The 22281-nt window shown below is 50.3% G+C and overlaps 1 protein-coding gene across 5 annotated transcripts in view; it reads right to left on the minus strand.

Annotated features, from left to right (window-relative positions):
- The window catches only part of Sulf2 (sulfatase 2), a 110249-nt gene that overhangs the window by 42005 nt on the left and 45963 nt on the right, over positions 1-22281 (minus strand). For all 5 annotated transcript variants that reach the window (XM_045156436.1, XM_045156434.1, XM_045156438.1 and 2 more), the window contains exon 3: positions 20574-20813. In XM_045156436.1, the coding sequence (XP_045012371.1) occupies positions 20574-20813 (240 nt within the window). The remainder of the gene's footprint in view (positions 1-20573; positions 20814-22281) is intronic.

Raw genomic sequence — 22281 nt, forward strand, 5'->3', positions numbered from 1 at the left:
TGGGCAGTGAGGCTGCCTCCTGGGACACAGCGATCACCCATTTTGTATCAGTGGATCATCACGGGAGAGAACTGGGTAACGGAGTGAGGGCAGGGAGGAGAGGGACAGACACAAATGCACTGGCAGGGCTGGAGAGACGGCCTAGTGGTTGAGGCGCTCGTCTGCAAGGCCTAAGGATCCACGTTCGACTCTTCAGATCCCATGGAAGCCAAAAGATGCACACGGTGATGCAAGCGCACAAGGTCGCACGTGCGTACAAGGTGGCACACGCATACGGAGTTCAAGTACAGTGACTGGAGGCCCTAGTGCGCCAGTTCTCTCTCTCTCTCTCTCTCTCTCTCTCTCTCTCTCAGTCTCACTCTCTCGCATAAACAAAGGCCAGTTTGTTGGGCTTGCCTCAAAAGAAATGCACGGGCAGTACGGCTATTGAGACTCCATCTGTAGCCAGAGGAACTTAGCTGAGGGACAGAGAGGTGGTATCAATGATGAACAGCAGTTGTGACAAACAATGGACACTTATTACCTACAGATGGCTTACAGCACACAATAGGATGTGTGGTTTAATGTGCAAATACTATGCCATTTCCCACAGGAAATACTGACTCCCTCCCCCCCCCAAAAAACCTAACCAAACAGGCAAATCCCACTGACTGTCTCGTGATAAAGAACTCTTGGAGAAATATCCCAGCACTGGAAGCTGTGGGTCCTCAGCGAATCTCTCAAGTCCTTGCTGTCTTCCTTCCTGAGTAAAGGTCTTGCTGTGTAGTCCAGGCTTGTCTAGAACTCACGGTCTTCCTGCTTTAGCCTCCTGAGAGCTGGGAGTCTGGGCCTTCTCCGCCCTACCTGGCTCTTCCAGTCTCTTGATGGCTCAGTTTCTCCAGCTGTAGTGGAGATAGTAACACTGGTGCTCCTCAGCGTCTGCGGGAGATTCCATTCTCCCCACCACACTGCCGTGGACACCAAAAGGAGATCCACTTAGCTTGAGCCAAAGATAATTTTTTCTTTTTCCTTTTTTTTTTTTTTTTTTTTGAGGTAGAGTCACACTCTAGCCCAGGCTGACCTGGAACTCATTCTGTAGTCTCAGGCTAGCCTCCAGTACATAGTCATCCTCCTATCTCTGCCTCCCAAGTGCTAGGATCAAACATGTGTGCCACCACACCTGGCTTTTTTCTTTATTTCCTGCTTCTTCCTTCCCTCTCTCCCTCCCTCCCTCCTTCCCTCTCTCCCTTCCAGCAGGGTCTCACTCTAAGCCAGGCTGACTTGAAACTCACTCTGGCCTTAAACTCACAGCGATCCTACTACGTCAGCCTCCCGGGTGCTGGGATTAAAGGCCGGTGTCACCACATGGAACTTCCAGAAGCACATCTTGGTCTCTGGTCACTTACTGCGAGACATCGCTTTTCCAGACCACAAATGCACTTGGTCTGTGGGATGGCAGAGTGTCTGCAGATCATCTACACACAGCCTCCTGTGTACTTCAACTTGTCCCTGGGTTGTTTATAATACCCGATGCTATATAAATGCTATGTAAACACCTGTTCTAGTATACCGTTTAGGGACTAATGACAAAAGAAAATTCATGTCCAATGCAGACACACTTTTGAGCATTTCCAATCCTCCGTGGTTGGCTGTACAGATGTGAGACCCACAGAGATGGAGGCTGGCCGTATGTGTACATGGCTTAGAACTGTCACAAAGGGAGCATTCGCTGAGGGCCAACACTATGCCACAGCACCGTCACAAATGGGACGGTCCTCTGTCCTACCAGTTAGCAGCAGCAGGTCTAATTCCCACCTCATGGCTCCAGGTGTGGGAATCCAAGCGCTCTCACCTCCTACCCCGGTAGGCCAGGCCCCAGTCCTGCCCTCCTCGGAGCGGGCAGCTCCGCATGCCAGCGCCAAGGCCTCCCCGCCTCCCACGGCCCTGGCTGTCTCACTCCACTTGTCTCCGTTAAGTGCTGCCGGGGAGTCATTCCGAGCCTGCTGGGAGACTCAAGCCCTTCTGTTATCTCTCCCAGACTCGAAACAAACTCAAATGGCCTCGTAACAATTGCATTTGTGGTCTGGAAAAGCTGTAACTCACAGCGGTGAGCTGGCGGGAAGCCTGGGACGGCTGGGCACAGGCGGCATCAGGCCTTTACCGCGGGGAGGAGAAGCCGCCTGCCTCTCCAGACTGTCAGGTACTTCTTTTGTACCCCCTGGCACCTCTTCCCCACGGTGACACAGGGGGCAGTATGTCAGAATGGCCAAGAAGTGGGGGGGTCTCTGCAGTGTGACCACAGCTGCATCCCAATGGAACACATGCAAGGGGCTTTGCCCATTTTGTTTGGCACCAAGGCTCACTGTGGTGCCAGTGGCCGAGTTACGCAGCTGTGCGAGGCAAGGTGGTCCTGGGTACATCCCGTGGCCCAGTGAGGGGCCACACTGTGTCCCCACCTTAGGAGAATGCTCCTTCCCCATCCCCGGCCATCTGGGTGGAGCTGTCAACACAGCTGTTTGAAGGACACTGGCTGCTTATGGCACATGCTCATCCCACACCACCCCTCCCCCACCCGCACCCCGCAAACAACAAGCGGCTAAGAGTTGACACACTCTGGAGTCTATTCACTGCACCACGTGACGTGCGGCTGACATTTCATTAGCATAGCTGCCAGTCTCCCAACACACACTCACACATGTTACATTCACGCCATTTCTTCCTTTTCTTTGGTTTTTTGAGGTAGGGTCTCACTGTAGCCCAGGCTGACCTGGAATTCACTATGGAGTCTCAGGGTGGCCTTGGACTCATGGCGATCCTCCTACCTCTGCCTCCCAAGTGCTGGGATTAAAGGTGTGCGCCACCATGCCCGGCTATTTTTCTCCTTTTCTTTCGTGAAACCCTTGAAGAACTATGGCCACCAACTCCAGTGCCACTAACACCAAGGTCCCCATGGTCAGCCAAGATATACCATTCCCCGCTGGGGTCAGGTGTGCACCCGAGGTTGGCCCACTGGACTTGGATCTTGAGGTTAAAGACCCAAAGGCACAAAGGGGTGGGAAGGCCTCGGTTGCTTGGGCAAGGATGTCCAAAAAGGGACCGAAGTTTAGGTGGCAGGACACTTGCTTTGAATGTACAAGAGACGCTGGCATGGAGAGGAAGAGGAAGAGAGAGATGATGGGAGAGAGAGTAAGAGAGAAAATGGAAAGGAGGCAGCTCCTTCCTATGACATCTTGGATCAGACGCCCCTTCTCTGAGAAGCTGTCCCTGCCTCCTGCGCTCACAGGGTCATTGCTGTCCACAGTGGTCCACGCTCTCTGAGGCCACCCTATCGATGGACTCGTTTTCCTGTTTGGTTTTGCTTCTCTACCTAGAATGTGGGGTGGCGGGGACATGGGCCTGTCTGGGTACCATGGGCCCAGCCTGGTATCTCCCAAGACTGGACACATAGAAGACGGCTGGCAAGATGGCAGGACGGTGGACCTGGCTGAAGTGGCTAGACCAGCCCACCCTCTGGCCAAGGGCAGGCACCTGCATGTTTTATTCCAAAGTTTTTTTTTCCATTTTGGCAGGAGTGCGCTACTTGATGACAAGGGCGGGGGCGGGTGGGTGGGGGGCTGTCATCCTGGAGCCCTCAGTGTGTTGAATACCACAAGCTTGAGTGGGGACAGCTAGGGGTGATTCTGGTTGTCACAACTGGGAGCATGTGCTCCTGGCACCTGGTGGGTAGAGATGAGGTGGCTGTCGACACATCCTCCAATACCCACAGTGAGTTCAGCTCAAAGAATGGTCTGGCCTGAGAGCCAGGGGCTGTGCCCCTGAGACTAACTGTGTGTGGTGTGTGTCAGTGACGATGACACAGCATGGCCCTGAAGTCCCCAGTCTCCACCTAGAGCCCAGAGGCCTGGTCCAGCTCTGTCTTCAGCCTCAGTGCTGACATTGGCACAATGGGGACAGCCACCAGTGTGAGTGTGGTTGGCCCACCCAGAGGAGGAGCACCAAGGAAGGAACGTGGGTCCCTGACGCCCTGAGTTTTTTTTTTTTTTTTTGAGGTAGGGTCTTACTCTAGCTCAGGCTAGCTCTAACTCTTTCTCAGGAAGGGGCTAAGAACTGTCCCCTGAGAACTGAAAATTCCTGTTTAAAACCAAGGTGACTAGCCTTGGAGCTGGGGAGGCCTCTGAGACTCTATGGGGAGGGCTGTCCAGGCTGTATACTGCGGCCACCCAATGTGACACACAGTTATTAGCAGGGATGGGTGAGCGCGGAGCCCTGCCCAGGGCAGAAAACAATGTTTGCCTGGGCAACTGGGTAGGTCAGTGACAAATGAGTTGGAACCCTTTGTAAGTCCAGTCTGCCTGAAAGAAATGGCTCCGCTTCACACACAAGGAGTCTGGGGAACAGGAAAGGGGCCATCGTCCTGGGCAGGGACATCTCATTCCAGCCTTCACTGCTTCCTCCCACGTTTCGCTGGTCTTATGGACTGGCTGGGCCGCTGCATTTTGCCCCTCCCCTCCACCTCCCCCGCGCTCCCCTGGGCTCCAGCCTCAGCTCATTCCTGCCCCAGGGCCTTTGCCCTGGCTGTCCCTTTTGGGAAGACCTCTTTGTCTTCAGACACCCGTAGGACAACTCCTCACCTTTTCCCAGGAGTTTGTTGGGTCACACCCTGGACCATCCTATGGATTGGCATCTCTCGATTCCTGACTTTGTTTCCCTATGATATTTGTCACCACTGGGCAGAACCGTTTTCTTTAAATTATTATTACTATTATTATTTTTGAGAAAGAAAGAGGCAGAGAGAGACAAAGAGAGAGAGGGAGGGAGAGGATGGGTGTGTCAGGACCTTCAGCTTGCTGCGAACAAACCCCATATACACGCGCCCCCTTGTGGGCATGTGCGACATTGCATGCTTGCGTCACCGTGTGTCTGACTGCGTGGGACCTGGAGATTTGAACATGAGTTCTTAGGCTCTGCAGGCAAGTGCCTTAACTGCTAAGCCTGTAAGTCCAGTTTTCTGGTTTTTATCCTCTGTGACCCTAATGGGAGTATCAGTCCACAAGGCAGGGAAGTGGCTCTGAGCACCTTGCTTCTGCTGTGTCCCACATATCCAAATCAGGGCACTATGAATAAAAACCCTTCAACAAATAGGGTGCAGAAGCCTGTGGGACCTCCAGCCCCGCAAGGGGCCGGCAAGTCTTTTTCACATCGCCCAGCTGGTAAGGGGAACAGTGCCTCAATTCCATCTGTCATTTCAACCATGTGGTGTCTGTTTGCTCAATGTAGGAAAGGGCAGGGAAGGCCTACAGCAGGAATGGGAAAGAGGCCAGGCATAACACTGGCAGGCTGGTTTTGTCACATTGTGGTGCACAGGGTCCAGGAGACAAGGTTCAAGGGAAAGGAAAAGGGTGGAGGGAGAATTTTGGACTTGCTGGCTGGGGTTACAGGCAGGCATCGCTGCGCTCAGGGAGAATGTGACAACTTTGCAGCCATAAGCCTGTTGCAATCATTCAACTGTCAGGGGAGCGAAACCAGTGGGCATGGCTGAATTCCAATAAAACTTTATTCATAAAAACAAGAGAAGGGCCGGGTGTGGTGGTGCACACACCTTTAATCCCAGCACTCAGGATGCAGAGGCAGGAGGATTGCTGTGAATTTGAGGCCAGCCTGTGACTAAAGAGTGAGTTCCAGGTCAGCCTGGGGCTACAGTGAAACCCTACCTCAAAAACAAACAAACAACAACAAAACCCCTCAAAACCAAGGGAAGGGTCAACTCCTGTTGCATGACAACCCCTAACACATAGGGAGATTGTCCATTATTGCAAGATTGCCTTATGCAGTTTTTTTTTAAAGGAGAAACTCAGAATTTGGATTTTTTTTTTTTAAAGGTGTAATTTCCTTTTTTTTTTCTTTCTTTTTGAGTTAGGGTCTCACTCTAACCCAGGCTGACCTGGAATTCACTCTGTAGTCTCAGTCTGGCCTTGAACTCACGGTGATCCTCCTACCTCTGTCTCCTGAGTGCTGGGATTAAAGGCGTGCACCACCATACCTGGCTTGTAAGTTTTGATTAAAAAAAAAGAACCCTGGGCTGAAGAGATGTCTTAGCTATTAAGGCACTTGGCTGCGAAGCCAAAGAACCCAGGTTTGATTCTCCAGGACCCACATAAGCCAGATGCACAAGGTGGTACATGCGTCTGCAGTTCAGTTGCAGTAACTTGAGACCCTGGCATGCCCATTCTCTTTCTCTATCTGCTTCTTTCTTTCTCTCTTCAAATAAATAAATAGATAATTTTTTTTTTTAAAAAGAACCTTAAGGGAGGAGGGTACTTAATAGGTTGTTATTGTATATATGTAAGTACAATGATTGAGATGGGGAGGTAATATGATGGATAATGGAATTTCAAAGGGGAAGTGTGTGGGGGGGGAGTGAGGGTATTACCATGGGATATTTTTTTATAATCATGGAAAATGTTAATAAAAATTAAATTAAAAAAAGAACCTTAGGGCTGGAAGGATGGCTTAGCAGTTAAGGTGCTTGCCTACAAAGCCAAAGGACCCAGGTTCAATTCCCCAGGACCCACGTAAGCCAGATGCACAAGGGTGTACATGAATCTGGAGTTTGTTTGCAGTGGCTGGAGGCCCTGGCACGCCCATTCTCTATCTCTTCTCTCTCTCTCTCTCTGCTTGCAAATGAATAAATAAATAAAACAAGATAAATACAAAAAAAAGAACCTTGTTGCCCTATGGGAGGATATTCACGCTTGACACCGAAGACTTAATTGAATGCTATGGCTGGGAAGATCACAGAGCCTAGGAGGTAAGCTACTGCTGACATTTGGCTAAGTGGGTATGTTGTGCCTGCCAAATTACCTTCTAAATACTGATGTTTCTGTCTGCAGATAGTGCTGCTTTCACATTTGGTCAGGGAAGTGGTTTTTGTTGCTTTTTTGCTTTTGCATTTGGCAGTGATTACCCGGGAGCTTCTGAACTCATCAAAGTGCTAAGAAGGTGCGACAGTGGAGTGTTTGGCACCAAGTGCGAATCTCTGTCACACCCTCCAAGGCTCAGGGACCACTGTGGAAGAGGTGGCTGAAAGGATCCAAAGATGTGGAGGGACGCTTTGAAACACTGCCCCCGCCCCCCGGACACGAAGTGACGGTTACCTTTGTGACCTCACAGCAACTGTGGTCGCCTGTATTTGACTTGCACAATATGAGTCCCAGCAACATGTTGCCATGGGTGACGGAGGAGGGTAAGAAAAAAAAAAGACATCGAGGGCTGGAGAGATGGCTCAGTGGTTAAGGCGCTTGCTGGCAAAGCCAAAGAACCCAGGTTTGATTTCCTAGGACCCACATAAGCCATATGCACAAGGTGGTGCATTTGTGGAGTTGGTTTGCAGTGGCTGGAGGCCCTGGTGTGCCATTTCTACCTCTCTCTATCCGCTCCTTTCTCTCTCTCTCCCTCTCTTTTATTTTTTATTTTATTTTATTTTATTTTAAGTCTTTTTGTCTATTTATTTACTTGAGAGTGACAGACAGAGAAATAGGCAGAGAGTGAGAGAGAGAGAGAGAAAGAGAATGGGCGCGCCAGGGCCTCCAGCCACTGCAAACGAACTCCAGATGCGTGCGCCCCCTTGTGTATCTGGCTAACGTGGGTCCTGGGGAATCGAGCCTCGAACCAGGGTCCTTAGGCTTCACAGGCAAGCACTTAACCACTAAGCCATCTCTCCAGCCCTCTCCCTCTCTTTTAAATGAATGAATGAATGAGTAAATAAGACATCAAAGTGGAAGAAGGAGATGGGAGGTAAGAGAAGGTAATGGAAGGCGATTATATACATGCTTGATATTGTCAAAAAGTGTTAAAAAGAACCTTGTAACCAGAACATATCTGGGGTCAATATGGACTTGGGCTGTGGAATACACGTGACAATTTGCAAACCACTTTGCATTTTGTCCCATGGGACACAAAACAGAAAGTGAGTGGGTCCAGGACGGGACCCCGCCTCGATCCCACGCCTGCCACAGAAGGCCCCTGAATCAAGTGGCTTCCACCAGCTGTCCCTGGGCTTCTTGGGGAGCTCCTAGTCTGAGCAGCTGAAAATAATTCCCTTTACCTGGGAGAAAGCTGGGGTTCCAGGGAGCAGACACCCTCAAGATGCCCTTGAGCAAACCCAAGCAAACTATAAATATTACATATGACATGCCACAGGCCTGGAAGACAGGCACTAAGTAAGTTTCGAGCCCCACAGCCCTGGTTGGCTCTGTCACACTCTGGGCTGTTCTGCAGGTCACAGCACGGTGCTCTCCCCTGCCCTTGAGGAGATACCCATGGCGGTGAACTGGACATGCAGGGATAAGTCAAGGCTGTTACGTTCTGCAGAGGGACACGAGAGGGTGTCCCGAGAGTGAGACTCCAGGGGAACCGGGATGGGGAGGCGTGACTCTGCCCTACGGAGAAGCCCGGTGCTGGCAGCCGAGAGCTGAGACTGTAGAAAAGCCTTTTTCCTGCCCAAGGAGTCCACCCGTAGCTCCCCTCCCTCCCTCCCTCTTTCTTCCTTCCTTCCTTCCTCCCTCTCTCTCTGTCATTCTTTCTTCTCCCCATCCTCGTTCTCAGGTAGGGTTTCATGAAGCCCAAGCTGGCCTCAAACTTGCTATGTAACTGAGGATAATCTTGAATTTCTGATTCTCCTGCTTCCATTTTCCAAGAGCTAGGATTATAGGGTGCACACCCCAGGCCAGGTTTATCGATGCTGGGGACGGAGCCCAGAGCCTCTCACACATGCCGGGGAGGCACACTACAAACTAAGTCTCTTCCCAGCCCCAGGTCACCTCTGGGGTTCTGTGGTGACCACTTGCTTTTAGTTCCTGCCCAGAACTCATTCAAATGCTCATGTTTATGAAACTGTGCCTTTTATTACCAAAGAAAAGAAGACAATTTTCCCTTTCTCATTCTAGTCCTGGTTAGGGCTGTTTTCAGCTGGCCCTCTAGGCTCAGCATATGGTCTGGGCTTGGCCAATTAGGAAATCTCACCTTCCGAGACTCTGCAATTGTATAAAGGAGAGACATGTGATATTATCTGAGCCACTACTGGGAGCCTCCCCTGGCACTTTTGCTGGTGTTAATGGGAAGAGGCCTCCCTTTCATTACAAGGGTGAGCTAGAATGTGTGTGTGTGTGTGTTAGAGAGAGAGAACATTACCTTGCCACTACACACAGAACCTTCCCAAGATTACAACTGCCCCCAAAGAAAGAAAAGCCATCTATGACTATACTACCCTAAACACACCCAATCTCATCAGAGAAGAGAGTTGTATCATGCTGAGACTCAGAGAAGGTGGTCTCAGCTAATTTCAGTTAGGTTTCTTTTTCTTTGTATTTTTATTTTTACTTATTTATTTGAGTGAGGGAGAGAGAGAAAGGGGGGGGGCAAACAGATAGAAAGAGAGAGAGAATGGGTGCATTAGAGCCTCCAGACACATGCGCCACCTTGTGCATCTGGCTTACATGGATCCTAGGGAATAGAACCAAGGTCTTTGGGCTCTGTAACTGCCTTACCCACTAAGCCATCTCTCCAGCCCAGTTATGTTTCTTGACACTGAACAAGTGAGGCAGAAATTCAGATTACTGCCAGGTTTGATGACATCCCAGCTACTCAGGATCCAGAGAAAACAGGATCCTAAGATCAAGGGCTACGGAGTGAGTTGAAGACCATTCTCAGCAACTTAATGAAATATTGTCTCAAAATTAAAAGTTAAAGGGGGCTGGGGACATAACTCAGTGGTAGATCCCTTGCCTAGCATGTATGAGACCCTAGGTTCCAACCTTATTACCACAAAAACAATAGAAAACAATCCCTCTATTTTTTTTTTTTTTTTCAAAATAGGGTCTCTCTGTAGCTCAGGCTGACCTGGAATTCACTATGTAGCCTCAGGCTGGCCTCAAACTCACAGCGATTCTCCTACCTCTGTCTTCTGAGTGCTGGGATTAAAGGTGTGCGCCACCACGCCTGGCCACCCCCAGTCTAACTATTTGTCCCTGTTTTCTGCTTACTTCAAGCCTCTGGCCTAAGACATCCATTTGCTCAAATTTTTATTGCATACCCAATATCTGTTCGCAGTGGGCAGTCAGATGCTGACAAACATCTAAGAAAGTTTTGCCAGGGTGATGAGTGTTAAGAAGATAAAGCAAGGCTGGAGAGACAGCTTAGTGGTTAAGGCACTTGCCTACGAAGCCTAAGGACCCAGGTTCAATCCCCTATTACGTACGAAAGCCAAATGCACAAGGTGGCGCATGTGTTTGGAGTTCGTTTACAGTGGCTAGAGGCCCCGGAACACCCATTCACTCTCTCTCTCTCTCTCTGCCTATCTCAAATAAGTAAATAAAAATATAAACAAACAAACAAAATGATAATAAAGCAGGGTGTGAGTGGCCCCGTAGGGAAGAGAGGGGGCAGATCGGGGAGTTCTTGATGGGAAGGAATGATGGCAGGGAACAAGCCATGGGAACGGCGTGGAGAGGAAGGCAAGTGCAAAGACCCTTGGCCTGTTTGAGGAACAGCAGAGAGGCCAAGTGGCCTGAGTGTGATGAGAAAGGAAGGAGAGGTGGGCTGGAGAGATGGCTTAGTGGTTAAGGTGTTTGCCTGCGAAGCCTAAGGACCCCGGTTCGATTCTCCAGGTCCCATGTAAGCCAGATGCACAAGGGTGTGCATGTGTCTGAAGTTTGTTTGCAGTGGCTGGAGGCCCTGGTGTGCCCATTCTCTCTCTGTCTCTACTAAATAAATAAAAATTAAAAAAAAAAAAAAAGAAAGGAAGAAGATGTGGACCTGGAGGAGAGCAGGCCAGGTAGGTTGTGAATTCATCTTCAGGGTGAAGAATGGAGAATGGGCAGGTTTTAATTGCACTGGCACAGGTAGGTGCTTAGATTTCGACTTTTCAAGGCATCCTCTGTGGGGAGGAAGAATGGTTGGCTAAAGATCAGGGCAGAGGCAGGGCTCGGCAGATGGCTAGGGTGGGCTGAGGAAGTCTCCTCCTGTTGGGTCCCTGTCCAGGCTGTTGTTGCTGGGGAACGAGGCCAGGCTGTGGACCACCCCAGGCTCCTACTGACTGCCTGCATCAGGCCCTGTGAGTGGAGGTGGCCTGGAGGGAGCTGCTTGAATTGAAACTCAGGTTCTGAGCCACCCACCCGACTTTCTAGGGTCACACAGCTGCAGCAAATGACAAGCTTATTTATTTCCCTCAAAGCCACTTAGCAGGGAAAGAGGCTCCCCATCCCAGGGACAGGGTCTATGGCTTGCCAAGTCACTCTCAATTTAACCACTGTATTAAACTCTTTCCTGCTCAGCCCCATCTTTGCGTATGTAGCTCAGGCTGACCTTGAACTCGCAATCCTCCTGCTTCAGTTTCCTGAGGGCTGAGATTCCGGGTGTACACCATCATACCTGTTCTGCCCCACCCAAGTGTGGCTTTGTGCAGAAGGCTGTAACAGGAGAGGCAGGATATCCAAGAATGCTTAGAACCAGACTGGAGGAACTGTGAACCAGTGTCTCTCTAATCGTCAACCCAGGGACCCCATCCTTTACCGAATTGTCTCTTCCCTATGACGAACGATTTGCAAGGCTCCCTAATTTCCCCCAAATGAAAACCATAGGTTAAAACCAAACCAGACAAAAACAAACAAACAAACAAAAAAACCTTTCTGTGCATGTCATTCCAGAAATCGATAGAACGCCCCAGCTGCAATCTACAAGGAAAACACATGCAGAGCCATTTATAATAAAGGGAGATTTCAATATGAAATTTCTCGAACACATCCATCAAGGAGCCTCGCTGAAGCAGTCAGACGCCAGCGCACCTAGACAGATTCCCTGGCAGGGTGACAGGAACGAACGCAGGCTGTGGGCGGGGGGACATTTGCAATTTAAATGCTCTGGGAGCCACTGCTGTCAGAGATGGGCTGCTTCAGAAATGAGGAATAACTTGGGGAACTTTTGCATTCTGTTATAACATCCCTTCCTGTCACTTCCATTCCTGAGAAATTCAGAGCATATAAAAATTCTGCAAGTACAAAACAAAAACAAACAAAAACCTTTCTGTATTCATAGACAAAATTGACTCAGGGTCAGTAAGCATGAAATAGCCCACTTAGACGAATGTTCCAGCGGAAACCATAGACACCCTGTGGACTGGAAGGCAGTGTAAAGGCTCTGAGGACGGAGCAGGCAGCGCCCCTGCATCCTGTGTTCCTGAACTGTGACCCATAGGGGGCGCTGTGCTCCCTTGCGAACCACCAGGTGGGTTAGGGAAATTGCTCACAGACAGGTGGTTTGTGGAATAATCTTTCCCCGGGGGGGGGGGGGTGCTTGCTGTGTTTCAACATGTTTTTTTTTCCATTTTTTTTTGTTTTGTTTTTCGAGGTAGGGTCTCACTCTGGTCCAGGCTGACCTGGAATTAACTCTGTAGTCTCAGGGTGGCCTCGAACTCATGGCAATCCTCCTACCTCTGCCTCCCGAGTGCTGGGATTAAAGGCGTGTGCCACCACGCCCGGCCCAATTTTTTTTTTTTTTTTATAAAGTAAAGATAAAGCTGGGCGTGGTGGCGCAAGCTTTCAATCCCCACAGTCAAGAGGCAGAAATAGGACTGCCGTGAGTCTGAGGACAGCCTGGGCCAATGGCGTGAATTCCAGGTCAGCCTGGGTTAGAGCGAGACCTTACATTGGAAAAAAAAAAAATTAAATTAAAGAAATTTAAAAAGGAAAGGCGAAATCCAGTAGGTGGGTGTGATGGTGAGCCCGTATCTGTAAGCCGAGCTCTGCAAGGTAGAAAGATGGAGTTGGTAGGGTGGGGATGACGGATTATCACTGGGAACTGTAAAACACTTGGCATATAATAGACTGGCGCCTAGTGAAAGCTTGGGGATTCTAGCATTTTTGTTGATATTGTTGTGGCTTTAATTTAAATTTGATTTATTTACTTGGTGTAGGTGTGCGCGTGCGCATGCCACAGTTTGTGCGTGGAGGTCAGAGGGCAACTTTCAGACCAGTCCTTGCCTTCCGGCTTGTTTGAGGCAGGTTCTCCTGTTCACCGTTTGTTCATGAGCCTCTGGGAAACTTTCCTGTCTTGGCCTCCCTTCCCCCCTCATAGGCACACTGGGATGACAGAAGACCACCACAGTTTATGGCTTTTCTGTGGGGTCTCGGGATTTGAACTCAGACACTCGGGAGTTGCGCAGCAGCAAGGACTTTATCCACCAAGCCATCTCTCCAGTGCCCTGCTGTTGGCAGCCAAGGTCATTCTGTGTAGCCCAGGCTGGCCTCAAACTTGTGAGGATTGGCCTTCCTGCTCCAGCCTCCCTGAGGGCTGGGATGATTGGCCTGAGTCACCACACTTGCCTTGCTATCATTATTTTATTCACAAAGGTCCATGTAGCCCCATTCCTTTCAAGAAGGACTTTGCTTGGGTTGGGGGTCCATCACACACTGTCCAGGAGGCCCTCCTCCCTGATGAAAGTCATCCCGCATGTCCACCAAAACCCTGAAGGGTGGTCAGCGTGGCCGAGAAACTGAAGTTTGAATTTGGTTTTAGCTAATGCAAATAGCTCCCTATGGCTAGTGGCAGCGGCGCTGGGCTCTAGCCCTACCCTTTCCAGAATTTTCTGGGTGTCACAGCTCACATCAAGGAGAGGACGGCTGAAGGCGTTCTTTTTTCCTGGAAGCTGCTCAGAGGGTCTTGAGGCTTAGCAGGCAGGGTCACGAGTCATTTCAAGGTCACCGACCTCAGAGGGGCTCTAGGGAACTCTGCACTGGAAGTGGAGACTGGAGCTGACCAACTGGTGGCCGTACTGGTGGGCAGAGACAGCTGGTTCTCTAAGTTCCAACGGCTCACAGAGTGGCCCTAGTTCAAGTCACTGCAACCTCAATGGACGTGAACATGTGATGGTGGCACTGTGACTCCCCAGAACCTGCTCTTATCCCGTGGACTTCCGTGTCCAAGTGAAGACGGGACTGCTACGGACAGGTCAGGTGTGCTCCGGACCAGGGCTGGTGTCCACGAGAAAATGGAGACAGAGCTCAGGGAAGATGTGGTCACTAGCCACACAGCCCTGGGCTTCCACAAGCTGGAGGGGCCAGGATGGATGTGGCCTTGTGGAACACTTGATTTTGGGGTGTCTGGCTTCTAGAACCTGAGGCTGAATCTCTTATTTTTGCCAGGCGTGGTGGCGCACACCTTTAACCCCAGCACTCGGGAGGCAGAGGTAGGAGGATCACAGTGAGTTCAAGGCCACCCTGAGACTACACACAGTGAATTCTAGGTCAGCCTCAGCTAGAGTGAAACCCTACCTCAAACAAAGCAAAACAAAACAACAAAAGAACCTGAGGTTGAATCTCTTGTTTTATGTCTTAAGGTCTTGAACACTTCATTTGTATAATGCGAGGAAAACCATGCATGGCTAAGGGCAAAACCGAAGGGTGCTTTTTGGGGTTCAAATGGACACCCAGCAACTGGGGAGCTGAGGAGACTCACACCCACTTTCTCTTCCTCCCAGGGACTCACTCCTCCTGAGTTTGTGACAGTCACAAAATCCCCAGGATGGGGGGGGGGGTGGTCACATCATGGGCTCATGTCATAACACTCCTCTAGAGAAGGGGAAACTGAGGCGAGGTGGCAGGGCTGGAGAGGCAGAGACTCCGGGGAACAGAGGGGAGGGCTCTGCCATCACAGGACAGTGGGGGAGGTGGTGGCCAGGGGGGCAGGCGAGGAGCAGCTGGACCGGGAAGAAGGAGGCAGTGTGTGCGTGCAGAGTGAGTGCGCGTGCACACTTGGGTGCATTGAGGGGAGAGGAAGCAGGCTGGGGTGGGGGGAAGCAGGAGGGAGACCAAGTGAAGAGAAGGCTGCCATTGTGAAGGTGGGGACAGCTGCGCTAGGAGCCCAGAGAAGCGTCTGGGACAGCTGAAGTCTCTATGGGTATTCATCAGGAAGAGGAAGGTGTAAGGGCCGAAATGGAGGCTGGGGAGGAAGTGATGGGGTAGACTGCTGGCCCTGGAAGGAGCACACACACCCAGCCACTTGCCAACAAGATAGTCCTCTGAGCACCAGGCTCTTCTGGGCCTGGGGACACAGGACACGGAGGTGGCAGTTTAGAATCGAGAAAGTCAACAAGCCATGTGGGAGAAAGGGCTGGCCCCGGGGGATGGTTAAAGGAACCAAGAAGTGGGGGGGGGGGGGGGTTTGTAACTTAACACGAGAGAATGAACAGTAGGCAAACAGATACGTGTTGGGTGGATCAGGACTTTGAAGGAAAAAGAAAGTCAAGAGGTAACGGGGCGGGGGGGGGGGGGAATCTGGGTGTGGTGGCGCACGCCTTTAATCCCAGCACTTGGGAGGCAGAGGTAGGAGGATCACCGTGAGTTCGAGGCCACCCTGAGACTACATAGTGATTTCCAGGTCAGCCTGGGCTAACGAGAGACTCTACCTTGAAAAACAAAACAAACAAACAAAAAGAGGTAAGGGGGGGGGTACTGGGGTTGTCACACAAAGTTTCTCTGAGGGAGGAACACTATGACAGTATGCAAATAGGCTGTGTGTGTGATTGCGTGTGTGATTTGTAGAAGTTTCCAGACAGAAAAGAGGAAGTGGAAAGGCCCTGAGGTAGCTATGTGCCCGATGACACACCAGGGCCTCCTGTTGCTGCTGACGAACTCCAGACACACGCGCCACTTTGTGTGTCTGCCTTTACACGGGGACCGGGGAAAGTGAACTGGGGCCCAGCAGGCTTTCCAAGCAAGTGCTTTCAACTGCTGAGCAATCTCATCAGCATAGCTGTCCATGTTTTTGAGAAAGGGTCTCACTGGCCTGGAGGTCAGCAAGTAGGCTACACTGTCTGGCTAGTGAGTCCCTGGGAATTGTCTGTCTCTGTCACCCCAGTGCTGGCATTACAAAAGTGGTCACCACTCTCAGTTATGATGATGATGATGATGATGCTTTGGCTTGCCTGTGTGTTCATGATGTGTGTGACTTACATGCCTATGCAGTGCCCCACACGCTTGCCCATGGTGGGGTACGGTGGCAATGGCCTAAGAGAGGACTGCAAGGTGTCCACAGCCTGCCTTGTTTTCACTCGCTCCAGTAACTCCTGGGTCTCTGCTCCCCTGGGGATCCGGGGATACACATGGCCATGCCCAGCTGCTTATGTGGATGCTGGAGAGTCTGGGGTCTAACTCGAGTGGCCCCACAGGTCTCCTCAGGGGCTTACGCTTGTACAGGAAGAGCTCTTAACCGCGTGTCACCTCTCCGGCCCTCAGCTCAGATTGTCCTGTTTCTTTTTTTTTTTTTTTTTTTTTGGTTTTTCACGGCAGGGTCTCACTCTGGCTCAGGCTGACCTGGAACTCACTATGCAGTCTCAGGGTGGCCTCGAACTCACGGCGATCCTCGTACCTCTGCCGCCCCAGTGCCAGGATTAAAGACGTGCGCCAACAGTTCTTGGCAAACTCAGGTTCTCGTGTTTGCAAGGCAAACACTTTACCCAGTGAGCTATGTGCCCAGCCCTGACAGCAATCTTCTTCCTCCTATTCATCTATCTATCTGTCTGTCTGTCTGTCTGTCTGTCTATCTATCTATCTATCTATCATCTATTCTTCTCTTGTGTGTGTGGTACACACGCTTATGCATAGGCGCATGTCAGTGTGTGGGCGCTTGCTTGTGTACGCACGCCTGTGGAGGCCAGTGGTTGATGTTGGGTGCCCTTCCCACCTGCCCTCCACCTTATTCCTTGAGACACAGTCTCTCACTGAATTCACAGCCCACCAATTCAGCGACATGAGCTACCTGGTGAGCCCTAGGGGCGTGCCTGTCTCCGTCTCTCCAGCGCTGGGATTCGGGGTGAACGTCACCATGCCTGGCATTTATGTGTGTGCTGCGGATCTGAATTCAAGTCTTCATGTTTGCATGGAAAGTGCTTAACCCACAAGTCACCTCCCTGATCCTTTTCCTTTTAACTCTGAGACAGGGTCTCACTAAGTTGTCCAGGCTCATTTTGAACTTGCAATCCTCCTGCCTCAGCTGGGATCACAAGCCTGTATTACCAGTCTATTGACGACAATTGATTACTCAGGTTGTTTCTTTTCTGTGTCTCCTAAGTGATTTTAACAAAGCAGACTTTCACCATAATCCCCCAACTTCCATGGGACTCTGAAGCTCTCCTTCAATTTGACAGGTCCTGCCTCCCTCAGAGTTTCCAAGGCCTCTGTTTCAGTTTTGACTACGCCTCAAAGTGCATGTTTGGACTCTGGACAGAACCCTCTGTGGGGCTGTGGTTGCTCTGGCTGTCATGTGAGGGGCCTTATGAATGCTTTTGGGGTCCTCGTTATTTCTTGGTTTCCATATAGACCTTTTAGCCAGAAGGGTCCAGGAGATATGCAAGTCACACCTGCCCTCAGACATATTTCCTTTGGTCTGTGACATGCATTAAAGAAAGAAAAAAAAAAAACCTGGGGCTGGAGAGATGGCTCAGAGGTTAAGGTACTTACCTGCAAGGCATAACAACCTGGGTTCAATTCCCCAGTACCTATGAAAAAGCCAGATGCACAAAGTGGCGCATGCATCTGGAGTTCCTTTGCAGCATCAGGGGGAGGGGATGGGGACTGGCAGCCTCTCTTGCTCTCCCCTCATTGCAAACAAATAATAATAATGAAAAATAAGCCGGGTGTGGTGGCCGCACACCTTTAATCTCAGCACTCCAGAGGCAGAGGTAGGTAGATTGCTGTGAGTTCGAGGCCACCCTGAGACTACATAGTTAATTCCACATCAGCCTGGACCAGAGTGAATCCCTACCTCAAAAACAAAAAAACCCAAAAGACCAAAAAAGAAAAGAAAGAAAGAAAGAAAAATAAAAACTAGAAATTTATTTTAAGTGTTTAAACAATCCTTATGTGGGTAGTTAAGCTGCTCCCAGAAGCCGTAGACTTTTTATTATACATTCCAGTATCAGGGAGACCTCCCAGGGAGGCTGGAGGCCCCTAAAGCAATATAGGCCATTACTCTTGGTTGCCCACCAAGACTAGGTGGCAAGTCCTTATTGCCGAAGACAACACAACGTTTACTTGCAGGGCACAGAGAAACTAAGCTGGAAGTGAGCTGGCAGTTTCTTCTCTGCCACATAGCTCTCTTCATACCCAAAGGTGCTACGCAAGCTGCTGAGGCAGCAAAGCCATCAAGAGTCCTACCCAGCTGGGCATTCCACAACTGACCTGCCTGTCGGGCAAGATGTGCCCACATGCAATGGTGACATGAATGTTACGGAAGTAACTATCCCCTTCCCAGTTGGATCTGAAGTCTGTTCCACAGGAGGGATTTCATGCCGGGTGCTGGGTGCTGTAAATAAACCTGGACAAAAGCCTATGGCTGGGGACCTTGACCCCAGCAGGGATCCAACTACTGGAATGCCAAACTGCTTTCCATCTATAGTTCGTCTGATCGATTAGTACTGCCTGAAGTCTCGATCACAGAAGCTTCTGGATCCAACAGGCAGTGGTTAACGCAGAGATGCCTAGCTGGTCAAACTGTCAAGAGTAAGTGACTATAGTGTACTCAGCCTCAAACAGGACACCTAAACGACCCCTTTCAAAGCTCAGGGAACCTCCCAAAAGCAGGGGCAAAAAGAAAAGAGCAGATGGATGGGGAAGAAGGCTGCCACATGCTGTCATCTGGATATGACATAGCTGTCACACTCATGAACTCAGAGCACAAGACTGAGCCTGCCAATACTTCACCAATGATGATGAGAACTCGTTGGGAGAGGGAGAGTCAAGCTCACCAGGGTTATAGCTGCTGGTAAGGTGCCCGTTCCACAGTAAGTGACCTTCTACCATGATCATGCAAACAACCCTAATTTAACTCAATGGTTTTAAATATATATATAAATATAAATATATATATATATATATATATATATATATATATATATATATATATATAGTTTATTTTTATTTATTTATTTGAGAGAGAGAGAGAGAATGGGTGTGCCAGGGCCTCTAGTTGCTGTAAACGAACTCTAGACTCCCATGCCACCTTGTCCATCTGGCTTACATGGGTCCTGGGAAACTGAACCTGGGTTCTTTTTCTTTGTAGGCAGGCACCTTAACCACTAAGCCATCTCTCCAGCTCTTAACTCAATGGGCTTAAAAAAAAAATAAGGCATGAAAGACAGATAGGGGTTAGTGGGGAAGAAGGGTGTTAATAGGAGGAAGAAAGGACTAAGGGAAGGCAAGTAGAGGGAATAAGATCAAAATACATTATATACACGTATGAAAGTCTAAAAAAATGGAAAAATAACTATATTTTTAAATGTAGCTAGGAAAGAACTAGAGATGGCTCAGCGGGTAAAATCTAAAAAAGAAGTTGAGGTTTTTTTTTTTTTTTTTTGCCATGTGTTTCAAAACCAGTAGGATTCAGTTGACAATTCACATATAGGCCTACCTGAGGGTTGTACCTCTGAGCAGGCAGGGCTATCCCTGAATGGCCAAGTGCCGCCTTCAATAAAGGCTACTGGTATGTTGTGGACTCTCTTGGTCCACGTCCCCAGCCATCTCCAGGCCCGCTAACCATGTAACACGCTGGCCCGCGGTGACCTCTGGCACTTGCTGCTGAGACCCCCAAACTGCCAGGGTCTGCATCTCCACGCCTGCGTGCATGGTGCCCTGCCGGGCGCAGAGGAAGCTGGGCCCATTTCCCAGATGCTTTTAATGGTGGGAGGAGCTTGAGGAGAATAAACAGTGCCCACAGGTCCCCACCTGGCATCTGAGAGACTGCCCAGGCTGAGGGTCCCAGGTCCAGTCACAGGAGCTACCTGTCCCTTCCACCCAGAACGATTCCTTGTCCCTTGGGAGGTGAGTTCCCAAGGGTTGCGACATTTGAGCCACAAAATCTGGTTTCGCAATCGCCTCTGCGCCACCCAAGGTGGGGAGAGTTTGTTTGTTTGTTTGTTTTTTTAAATCTGAGCAAGTTCAGTGAGGTGATTGCAGGATGTTGCAATGGTGAAGTGGCTGGGATGGAAGCGTGTCTCAATGTCCTGCACCAGAGTGGCAGAGGGACCTTCAGAACCCACCACGGTGCCTCTGCCAAGAAGGGCGTCCAGGACACCCTGGCCACTGCCCACGGGCGTCAGTGTGGACAAAGGTCCATTGCCATGGCAACCCCTTCGTCATCATGGCCTCTCCCACACAGAATGGCCAGTCCACATGCTGCTTCTTTTCAACTCCAACCCCGATATTCTGGAAACATCTCCCGTACTAATAGGCTCAGTCAATACAACGGTCCCTGATAACCTTAATAAGTAAGCAGAAAACACAAATTCACACGGCAATAGTTATTTTTGGACTCCGTTCATATTTTAAATACATTCCTATTTTTTTTTTTTTTGTTTTGTTTTGGGGCTCAGCTTTCTTCCAAAAGTTCACTTTCTATCTGAACTGGAGACAAATTTGTATTTCCATACATACTATACGCAGAAACAGATCCCGAACTTTGAAATAAGACGGAAGTGGTTCCGTACAGTGTGTGTGTGTGTGGGGGGGCTGCACCCCGTCTCGCCCAGCCCCTGCCCTCCTTCTCACCTGTCCGGTAGCCGGTGCTGTTGAGGTACACGGCGAACGTGCGGCTCTCGTGCTGGGCCTGCCAGGAGGGCGAGGAGCAGTTCTCGTTGTTGGTGTAGGTGTTGTGGTTGTGCACGTACTTGCCCGTGAGGATGGAGGAGCGAGAGGGGCAGCACATGGGCGTGGTCACGAAGGCGTTGATGAAGTGGGCGCCGCCCTGCTCCATGATGCGCCGCGTCTTGTTCATCACCTGCATGGAGCCTGCAAGTAGACGGCCAGGGTGAGACTCTGGGGAACCACCCGGGGGGCTCCCCTGCAAGCACGGGGCACAGGTGGGACGACTGGGGACCACCCTGGGGGTTCCCGACTCCAAGCCCCAAGCACAGAGGCAGGTAGGTCCCCAGTCCCACTTGAAACTCGTTTTAACATGATGACCGTAGAACCACACACAACTCTGTTTTGCATATAAACAGTGTCTCTTTCTCTGTGTATTAATAGACACAGATCAGTTTTATTTATTTATTTTTAAAGCAGCTGCTATATAAAAGGAGGGAGGATTACCCTTTGTTTTGTTTGAAACATTCCCAAGGATTGTTCACTCTTACTGAAATCTGGTCACGCCAACCCCTGGCTAGCCTCCCTGAGTCTTTCCCAGCCCACAAACTCTGCCTCAGCCAAGCAGTCTTCATGGTCCCTTTGGAGCCCATGCCTTCCCCCACCCCCCTAACCCATCTGCTCAGCTGTGTCTCTTCTGGGAAGCTCCTGGGACCCCCCCACCCCCCCGCCCGCAGGCTTCTGGATCTTGGATCCCCTGTAGTTCTTGTTTTCGGGACTTAATTATGCACACAAGGCAGCGTGTTTCATTCCTGCCTGTTCTCACTCAAGGCAGAGTAGGGCACGCAAGAAAGAAGTTCTGGGAACCCTACTGTGTGCTGGCCCGGGCTGGGTGGGGCCACGTCGGGGCAAAGAGCATATGTTTTGCTCATTGCTGGATCCTCTGCACCCGACGAAGGTACACAGGCTGCACTCAGTGCCCGCATGGAGAACAGATGTCAAATCGCACGCTATACGCGGTGCCCAAATGCTGATCTCCAGTGGAATGTTCTGTGCAAATCCTCCCCCTCTTCCTTCTCTGGCCAGCACCACTTCCCTTTGTTTCTTGCACTATTTAATTTCGGTAGCTGGGTGAGTGGATGGTGGATCCTCAAAACGACTGGTCATGGCCTATCTTCAGAAACGGACTGTGACTTAAAAAAAAATTTTTTTTGGACAAAGGCTCTTTGAAGATGTAATTAAGTTATGGGTCCTTTCTCCCTCCCTTCTTCTCTCTTTTTCTTTTCTTTTTTTCAAATTTTATTTTATTTATTTATTTGCAAGGAAAGAGAGGTGGGAGGGGGAATATGGGCACGCCAGGGCCTCCAGCCATTGCAAACGAACACCAGATGCATGCGCCCCCTTGTACATCTGGCTTATGTGGGTACTGTGGAACTGATCCTGGGTCCTTTGGCTTTGCAGGCAAGTGCCTTAACCGCTAAGCCATCCCTCCAACCCTCTTCTCTCTTTTTCTCTTTCTTTTGTGAGACAGGGTCTCAGGTAGTCTACGTTGGTCCCGAACTCACCACGTAGCTGAGTATGACCTTGAGCTCCTGATTCTCCTGCCATTACCTCCCTACTGCTGGGATTAAACCACACCTGGTGTTATGTGGTGCTGGGCATCAAATCCAGGGAT

The sequence above is a fragment of the Jaculus jaculus genome, chromosome 8, assembly GCF_020740685.1.
Source record: "Jaculus jaculus isolate mJacJac1 chromosome 8, mJacJac1.mat.Y.cur, whole genome shotgun sequence".
Taxonomy (NCBI): Eukaryota; Metazoa; Chordata; class Mammalia; order Rodentia; family Dipodidae; genus Jaculus; species Jaculus jaculus.